Raw genomic sequence first — 9,722 nt, 5'->3', positions numbered from 1 at the left:
GATAGGATTTGAATGTTTTGTTTTGTACTGAGCAAAATGTAAACTGTCAAAAGTTTTATCTTGGACTTGAGCAATCGCTCAGGTCGCTGTGCTCAGAAGTGTCAACTTTTATTACTGTCTATGTGTGGGGGAGAGAAGTGTGGCTAGTCCAATGGCCATGTCTGGGGGCATCTCCGTCGATTTGAGATGCCTATAAGCATGGAGACTCAAATTAACATCTCTGTTTTTACAGTGACTTGCCTTTCCTCATTTGGCAGGATTATATCACAAGTTGAAGAGGGTGGCCTTACCATTGTGAAACACAGGAAGAGGAAAGTGTACAACTGTGGTGTTGAAGTTTCTGACTTTTTTTCCTTTGTTCTACTCCTTAGATTTTGAAGCAAGTTTTATTCGCCTGATTGACAAAGTGACCAATGGCTCTCGGATTGAAATAAACCAAACAGGTGATACTGTTTTCTCTTCTTCCTCTGTTCTGGTCTTCTGAGCTCTATCAGCTGCTGCAGTGAAATTAAAGGTTTAGCTTGCCAGACATAGGTGTTTGGGTATCACTGATGGAGGAACTCAGAAATAACCAAGCTGAGAAGTTTTGTAGTAATTGGTCACAGGCAAGAAGATCAGTGTTCCACCATAATGGGGAGTTAAGGAAACTATATTTCTCAAGAATTAGTATTTTCTTTGGTATGCAGGATTTTGTAGTGGGGCGAGGTCCCTCTGAACCAGAAGCAACTTTTGTAGAAGGCAAGGTTTGCCTTCTACAAAGGTAAACTTCTGAGCAAGACTGCTTGCCTAGTCACAGTCAGAAAAGGGGTTGGTTTAAACAAGAAGCATCCCACATCATTTCATATGATTCCTGTCCTCTTTTTAAGGATTTTAAGGATTATGGTTGATCAGTAAAGCAGGTGAACTACCAGCAAATATGCCAACACAATGATGACCTCATGGTCTGGTGAAGATTTAGCTGCTGTGGAAGATAGTAACAGCTTCTATCAGCATTTTGGGGATTGCTGAGTCAGCCTTGATTTTGTGGAGAGGGGGAAAGGAGGAGAAATGATGTGCCAGCCAGCCACTCACATGGTGGTGCATTAATTAGCTCCAGACACAGAAGTAGCACACTGGAAGTGCTACCATCTTTTGTGCATTCTTGTGTCTGTATGCCTGTATGTGTGATTGCAAAGAGCCTTTATGCTGTTGCAATGTCCAGTGTGCTGACAGTGCTCTCCTTTGGGTGGCTTCCCTGGAACCTTCCACAGGTACTACCCTGTATTATCAGCCTGGTCTTCTGTACGGCGGCTCGCTGGAACACGACTGCAGCCCCAGTCGCAGCATTGGCTACTATTTGGAAGGTCTGCTCTGCCTGGCACCCTTCATGAAGCATCCGCTGAAGATTGTCCTGCGGGGAGTGACAAACGATCAAGTGGATCCTTCAGTAAGTAATAAAATGTAGTACCAGAGGAGCATTTTTTTCCCCCTAAAAAACCAAAACTATTAGGGAGAAGTGTTTAAAACATGTTGCATTTTTATAATCCCTCGCATCCCAAAGTATACAGTGTCACTGCATTTGCCAGCAAACTCCATGAATCAAACAAGCATTTGCTAAACCATTCTGTTTCCTCAGTGCAGTCCAAACTACAGTTTGTACCTTTTGACTTTCGGTTCTGTACCGCTTCCGTCTTCCCTTGAAACTCCCTTTAAATCCAATGTGAGGTTCTGCCACTGGCTTGCTTCTCCTGTTCTCACAGAAATTAGATGTGTTTTTTCTCCTACCCCACAAGTGAGTGTTTACTGTTAAAAAAGGAAATTGTCTTTAAAATTCAAGTGTGATGAGGAAGGAGTCTTTCTTTTTTGTTGGATGCTGGGCGTAGTTACATCAATGCTTCTGTGAAGTCTTTCTGTTAGAAAGATAAATCACATGAAATTACAATGAATTAAAAGCATGTCATTCTCATTCTTTGGAAGATGCTAGGAGGTATGGTAGATCAAATGACTGTGAAGTACCTGCCTTGATTTCTGTTACTGTTGATTTATAGTCCTTTGCTTTAACAATGTAACAAAAGTAAGGTATGGATAACATGGGATTAAACCACTGAAGTAATGGTTAGTAGTTATGCTGATTTTTTTTTTTCAAATCCAAACCTTTTGGAGAAGAGTACTGCTGTTTGCCTTCTGAATTGTGGTTGGAGATGGTTTTGCTCTGAGCAGATAAAGGAAACTGTCATGTGAAAACTTGGCCGTTTAAATGAATACAAATACTGTGAAGCATAATTGCAGATACTACATGAGCCTCTGAGTCTTGCTGATATTTATGGCTTTGCAACTGTGCATCTATTGTAATTTAAAAAAACTTGTCCTCTTACCTGTGGCTCTGTGAGACATGCACATGACACAAACAATGCTTGAAATGGGTTGTATACAGTACTGTCAAAAAAAAAAAAAGGGAAAAATAAATCTAAAATGGAAATCATGTTTTGCCAACCTTTCAGTCACTGCGATTAGGAGTACTTAACAGTAGGTAGTAAGAAGCAAAAGAAGTCTCTTTTGGTTGACTGTCTTTCTAATCACAGTGGAAAAACTCTGTAAGAATTTGGAGACAAAGAGCAGTCCAATCTTAATATTGTTTTTAAGTAAGTTTGGACACTCACCTGACAACTCACTCTTGGTTGTGGCAATTATTGCTTTTCAGGCATCAGCTGCATGGGCCAACAGAGGTTAAACATTCCTAGTTGAAATGGGTGCTAGAATTTGAGCTGTTTAAGTGTGGGCTTGCACTGTGCAAAGCTCAGACACAGATGGATATTACTGTGTATCAGCTGAGTTGTAGCTGATACTAGGTGTAAATAAAATGCAGATATGCTAAGGGGCTATACCTTAAGTCCATTGTGCTGTAGAAGCACAACTGCAGTTAACTGTGGCTCATCCCATGTGTAGTAACTTTTTAACTGGTGATAACTGAATACCAATTCCTAACGTTGCTTTAAAGCTAGTTCATGTCTGTTTAACTTGCTAGAGTAAACATTAAACCTGGTGCTTATTAATAAACTACTTTAAGGAGTTTTACAAGATGTTTTGTATAGTATATGGCTCTGCAGGTTGCAGAGACTAAAAGCACAAGCTTCAGTGCTATGCCAGGTGATTTATTTGCTTAAGTGAATGGAAACTTTGCTTTACATTTGATCCATCTTTTTCAGTAAGCAAAAGCTGTTTAGAAACTAGGTGAACATTTATTACCTATGCTTGCCCAAAAAGAGATGCTGAAATTTGTCTATATACAATTCCTAGCTTTTCAAGAAGATGTATGTAAATATATTGTGGGCAGTTTAAAATGAGCAAGGTGTTTTCCATGCAAGAACCTCTCCATCTTAACTTAGTAGGTGCAATAAGCAAGGCACCTGCTTTGAAGAATTTTTATTGTTTTTATTTGTAAAAGAGATGTTCTGTAAACATGTCTTTATTTTGGAGCTAGATGAACTCTCCAGGATGTATCATTGCATGGGTGTATTCAACATTTCCACACAAATGTAAATATTCACATGCATTTGTGAAAGCTGTGAGGAGAGTGGAAATGGTCAAGGCAAGAGGAGAGGCATTTCTAAAGGATGCTTTGTGAAAGGAAAGGCTTGAACTGACTTCAGCAAGATACAGGTCAGGCTGATTTCCTGAGTGTAAATAGAGAGTGCGTTTATGTGAGCATTTATTTATATGCATTAATAGCCCTCCAGTAGGGTTCAGTGGAAAACTCTGACAGCTTGCACCATTCTAGAGTACTGTGGCTACTGAAATAGGAGGTCACGTGCACTTGTTTCAGGTTGGACCATGGTGATAATGGTGGGTGAGTGATAAATCCTAAATGAGTGAGAGGAATACTACTTTGCTCACAATCATCAGGAAAAAACATGGCTTTGGAATACTCTTCTGCTGACCACTTGCCCAACATAGAATTGTATTATCATTAACAGGCAGACCAGCAGCCAAACTCCTCTGTCTGCTCCCACACCACACACCAGAGACCCAAAGCACCAGACAAACAGAGGGAGGAACAAGTCAATGCACTCACCTACAACAGTGGCTGTGAAGAAGAGAGTGGGTGGGGAAGGGGCCAAAGCCATGGGCAATGGGAGCAGCCAGGCCATGAGCCCGTCATATATATATAGCAGGGACTCAGAGACAGCTTCATCTTCTGGCACTGCTGTCCTGGGAACTCCACTTGCCATGAAGAGTCAGGGAGCTCTTCCAATAGCCAGAATCCCCACACAGCACATCCACTGTGCAGGCAGAGCTCCCAACTCCACTGCAAGCAGAGTCAGTTCTTACAGAGGTGGCTTCTTGTCCCACCTCCAAGTTACTGTGGAAGGTGGGGGCAGCTGGTGGTGATCTCCTGATCAGTTCCCACCCAAGGCTAGCCAGACCCTGGGTGAAAACCAGTCAGGAGGGCCTTTCTTTCCTGGCTGTGAACAACAGCTATATACCCATCTTCATTCAGGGCTGGGAGTTTAAAATGCAGCACTTCGAATACCAGCCTGAACTGTTCACTGGCAGCCTGCATTTCTGTGACCTTTTTTTTTTGTGTGACCACTGGTGAGACCTGACCATGAGTGGATAGCTTGTGAGACTGGTGTATCAAGTTGAGGTAGTTTAAAGTTTCTCTGTATAGAGAATAAGGGGGGAAGGGGTGTATTTGTGAAGTGTCTTTTTGAAGGGAATGGAGGTGGCACACAAATGAAAGCTCTTAGTTTCCTTTTCTATGCATTGTTATCCTAAGAGATACATAGTGCTGCAATAATCTGGTTTTAGAATAATCCTTCTTAAAGTTTGGGTTTGCAAGTGTTGGAGGTTTTTTTATGCTATGGGACTTTCAGCTGATTTTCATTCTAACATGAGACCACCATGTGACATTTTGGCTTGGGAGCAGTAATCCCCAATGTTACTGAAAATTCAGTAACATTCAGCAGTTGACTGTAATCCCAGAAAAACAATAAGTTTTTCCTGATGACTTTTCTGTCTTTCAGGTTTTTTTACTTGCTGAAGTCTGGTTTTGCTTTTTGCCCCCATCCCTGAGTTGAAGTCCTTGTCCCCAAAACAGTGCTGTACATATGGCAGTAATAAATGTTATGTGCAGTGCGACTGGCTAAACAGGGCATGGCTACACAGGCCAGCCAATGCTTGCCCCTTCCCTAGGTAGCCATGTGCTACATAGGGTCTATATATGTTTTTTTGCAGCTTTACACTAGCTAAGAGATTTCTGCCAAGAATTAGCGATTAGTTTTCTTTTTTTAATTGATGCAGTTTTCTTTGAAGGAAAAAGGTTTGTATTTCCACTGGTTTGTGAAAAAGCAGTAAGTATGTGACTTAGCAAGTTGCTAGCATTTGTGCTGAGGGGTGCTCTTAATGTATGATGCGTTTGCTTTGGTACAATTTGGTGCTGTGCTGTCTGCTCTGGAGATGGAGTACCTGTCCTTCAGGGTATGGTTTTATGGCTGGCTGTAGGCAAGACACTCAAGTACAGTTTTAGATATCAGTTCTGCTACCATCTTGTGATTTCCAGTGAACCTCCTCTGCCTGAATTCCTGCTTATCTGCTAAGCAGAACAACCTTTCCTGCTTCTTCAAATACTGCTGATTACCTTCCCTATTTAGGCTTCACATTTGGAACAGAAACAGTCTCTTGTTACTTGTCTGTCTGGTACCATGCCTGGAATTTCTCTCAGGACTAAAAACTATGACAAAGCTTGAAGCTTTTTTAAACAGGCAAACCAGACTGAAAATTGATCCAGCTTCCTAATGCTGGCATAACGTGCTTTCTCCAGAGACACAGACTGCAATCCAAAGAATTGCATGAGTGGAAATGGAGAAGGGAAAGGGAGCTCCTAACCTACACAGTGAAGCTTTTCCCTTTCTACTGGTGTATTTTGTTTCATAAGAAAGAGGGAGAAGTATTGTGTAACTTTAATGTGAACCAGATCAGCTGATCATCCTGTTGGAACTTCTGCCAGTGGCATTCATGTGTGCCTCTGTGCGTGTACATGCATGTTGGTAAAGGTTTTTGCTCTTAAAGCCAAATTTTTGTGATTAATCAGTAGTACGGAGGAGCTGAATTGTGGTAGCCTGGCTGTAAAAAATATATAAATGTAAAAAATTAATAATTAACTTACAGTTGTTTTTTTTTTTTAAATTAAGGCATTCAAATATTGATACTACCATTAAAAAAGACAACAAAAGCCTCTCTGTAAGAAAGGAAGTGCGATGGCCAGCAGGATTTGAAGGATAAGAACTGTGGCATACACTTGTAGCTACTCAGGTGGCTCTAACAGGTTTCCACAGCTTTGTAGGTCAGGTATTTGCTACTACTTCATCTGTGGCTTGCACTCTGCAAAGCAGACAGAATGAAACTCAAGAGTTGCAGATCCTGGTTGAAGGCATGGGAAGGAAGGTGCTTTTTTCTGCCTCCTCAGCTGCTGTCTACTGTATCTCTGTTTCCTTGACCTGAATTTGGTTCCTCTTTGGTGTTGCTGTCCTTGTCCTGTCTCTCCCAAGCTGCTTGTCCTGCACAGTTGCAGTGCTAAATAATTTTTGTCGCTTTCAGCAATGCTCCTGAAGTTTCAGCAGGGGGAAGGAGGTGACAGTCGCTGTTGTCTTAGGTCAGCAATTGGGAGTAGGAATGGCAAGGAGAATCCCGCTCAGACCTGGATCGGGGAGCGTCTGGCTCTAAGAGGGCACATGGATGATGTGTCACCCACTTCAGATCCTTTGAAGTGTTTCAACAGAATTTGCCTAGAAGCTTGTTTCTCAGAAACAGCTGAAAAGAAGTTCTTGACATAGGGTGAAGTTCCTCATGCCGAATCAGGGGCCTGCTCCAAAATGCAGAGGCTCTTACAGTCATTATTTATTTACCTGTGGGAAATTTTTAGCGATAAAAGAAGAACATAATTTTTTTTCAATAAACGTGTTCAGAGAAACAAATGAGATGTTTAAGCTGTACCATAATAGAAGTCAAAATCAGGCTGAGGAGGAAATCCAGAATAGGAAATTCCATCTTCCAGTAATTTGTTCTAGTAAATTTTTTGAGTAATGTGACACTGTAGTGGTTTAAGACTAGCCAAAGGTCTCTGTGCTGCATTCCCATGTCTTCCCATAGAATACTTAGTATGGAGAAGCCTTGACTTTGTTAGGCACCCAATGCAGTGATTTTTAAATCACTGACGTAACTTCGCATAAAGAGTCTGCTTTTTTAATTCTTTGTTCTGTAGGTAGATGTCCTTAAGGCAACAGCTCTACCCCTACTGAAGAAATTTGGAATTGATGGTGAAAATCTGGAAATCAAGGTAAGACAATTTGTTCCTTTCTTTTCTAGCATATGTTGAAATGACACTTCTGCATTGCTTCACAGGGCCATGTGCTTGCTCCCAGTATCTGTTTCTAGCAGATACCTACTTGTAACTACACACGTTTCTAAAATTGCCTTTTGTTCTTGGCATGTTTTAAATGCCATACCAGCCACACAGTGGTTGAAGAAGTGTTAGAAGAGACATGCAACGTCTATGGGCAGAGAGGGTAAAGAGAAAGTAGTGAATTTTCATAGACTCCAAGATCTCTGCAAGCTGAGAAGCCTTTTTGTTTTCTTGTGGCTCTTTGGTTCCTTTAATTTCTTTTTCCGTGCATTTGTTCTTCCTGTCCTGCTTAGAGCTGAGGAGGAGTAGCAGAATCTTTTGCCTTCTTCACCAATAGAGGAGCTGAATCTGAGTTTGGGTGATTGGGGTTTGCTTCCCTTTTGGCCCTTCACAGACCAAATTAACCTGGATGTAGCATATAATTTTTTTTGACTGGAGAGAGAAACTATAGCCTTTCTAAGTTAAGAACACTCATTTTAAATGTGTGCAGGCCCTAGCTGAGCTGCTGGTCTTTGCTTGCTCTGACAAACCCCCTGCCCCACGGGTGCTTCCCCCCAGCCTGTCCACAGCCCAAGACCTCATCTCACCACCCTGGGACTTTCAGGCCCTGCTTCAGTGCTGCAGTAGGGCCAGTTTCCAGCTCCCCACAGGCCTTCCCTGCCCACTCATGGGCCCCCTAAGCCAGACCTGTCTGTGGCCCATATCCCATCCCCATTCTTTGGATGTTGTCTGGGGCAGTGGGACGGGTTTGGGTTGGCCAGGCCCGTCTGTGGGAACGAGTTCATTCTGGATCTCCACATGCACACTAAGCATCAAACACTTCTAGACTGTCTTCAACAGTGAGGTACAGAATTTCTGTTAGGGGCCAGTCTTGCCAAGGTTGCCTTCCTGGTAGAGATGTTGGGGTTTTGTTTGATTTTTTTTCCATTGAGAAGGCCTGTCTGTCCTATTGTACTCGAGAGAGGAAAGTAAAAAAGAAGTACATTTTTGCTTACAGTGTTGGTGCAAAATCCACCTCTGCCTTTAGGATGTCTTTTTCTTGCCTGTGTTTACATAATACTTCTACTGATAACATTTTATTATATATGAAATAGAAGCTGTAATTTTTTATTGTGTAAGTCCATTCTTTGTGCTTTTCACTAACCTGCTTATTTCCTCCGTTGTTGTTTGTAGATCAACCGGAGAGGAGTGCCTCCCAAAGGGGGTGGGGAGATTGTCTTTGCCTGCCCAGTGAGAAAGGTCTTGCAGCCTATTCAGTTCACGGATCCTGGCAAAATCAAGCGCATCAGAGGAACTGCGTATCCTTTTTTGTTTGTTTTTCTCCTTTTAAACGACTTGCCTTAAAAAACAAGTCTCCCAACTTGAAGTTGCAGAAGTCCACCCACATGACTGAGCATAGAGTAATTTTAGCTGAAGGAGACCTTTAAGATTGTCAAGTCCAACCGTTAGCACGACACTGCCAGGTCACCACTGAACTATGTCCTCAGCACCACATCTGTATGTCTTTTAAGTATCTGCAAGGATGGTGACTCCACCACTTTCGCAGGCAGCCTCTTTCACTGTTTTACAACTCTTTTGGTGAATAAATTTTTTCTAATATCCAATCTAAACATCCCCTGGTGCAACCTAAGGCCATATCCTCTAGGATGTATCCAGGTAAGATGGGGTGATGTTATGCAGAGAGATTACACGACTAGATTTCAGGACTGTGTCTCAAAACTGCTGTGTTCAGAACATTGTTGTTGGAAAAGCATCAGTAGACAAGTAAATAAATTTGAAACTAAAGAGCAAAATTGAAAATCTTTTCAACAGCAAGAAAAAGTTATAATACTTTCTATCACATAATGCAGCAGCACTAGAAGAAATTTTACCTTGTGTGTAAATCCAGTAGTTGCAAATGTAGTTTTGTTGTGCATCAAATAGGTGGCGTCTTGGCTTTTAATGAGTGTAGCTGAATGCTAGATGGGAGCTTAAATCTTAATTCTGTTTATACCTCACTACGCATGTGAGCTGAGGTTTTTGTTGTGTTGTAAAAAGAAGTTTGTTAGCTCTTCAGTTTTGTGGATGTTTGATTTCCACACAAAGATAAGAGCACAAAACATTGTGAAGTACTCACTTTTGCAAACAGAACTGCATACCTAGTTAAAGTTTTGGGTTTCTCTCTTGTGATTTTTGTAAGCTATCTGTCATGAACATGCTGTCATTGTAGGAAGAAGGCCGACATCCTTTACAGACAACGTATACTAAGGCTGTGTTTCATGAGCGCTTGCTTTCTCTTGAGCATTGGCCAACTTGTAGTTTAATTTGTGATTATGAGAATCCCAAACATGATCTGGCTTTG

At 41.7% G+C, this 9,722-nt stretch overlaps 1 protein-coding gene across 1 annotated transcript in view; it reads left to right on the top strand.

Moving 5' to 3' along the window:
- Positions 1-371: 371 nt before the first annotated feature.
- Positions 372-9,722, top strand: part of RCL1 (RNA terminal phosphate cyclase-like 1) — a gene marked incomplete at its 5' end in the record, with an annotated part of 17,120 nt that continues 7,769 nt past the window's right edge. Inside the window, 4 exons of the mRNA XM_008943614.1 lie at positions 372-443; positions 1,251-1,426; positions 7,241-7,315; positions 8,555-8,679. Of these exons, the coding sequence (XP_008941862.1) occupies positions 372-443; positions 1,251-1,426; positions 7,241-7,315; positions 8,555-8,679 (448 nt within the window). The remainder of the gene's footprint in view (positions 444-1,250; positions 1,427-7,240; positions 7,316-8,554; positions 8,680-9,722) is intronic.

This window comes from Merops nubicus, unplaced genomic scaffold, assembly GCF_000691845.1.
Source record: "Merops nubicus isolate BGI_N331 unplaced genomic scaffold, ASM69184v1 scaffold31127, whole genome shotgun sequence".
Classification (NCBI taxonomy): domain Eukaryota; kingdom Metazoa; phylum Chordata; class Aves; order Coraciiformes; family Meropidae; genus Merops; species Merops nubicus.
Note: the sequence above shows the minus strand (reverse complement) of the source record. Positions and strands in the feature narration are given on the sequence as shown.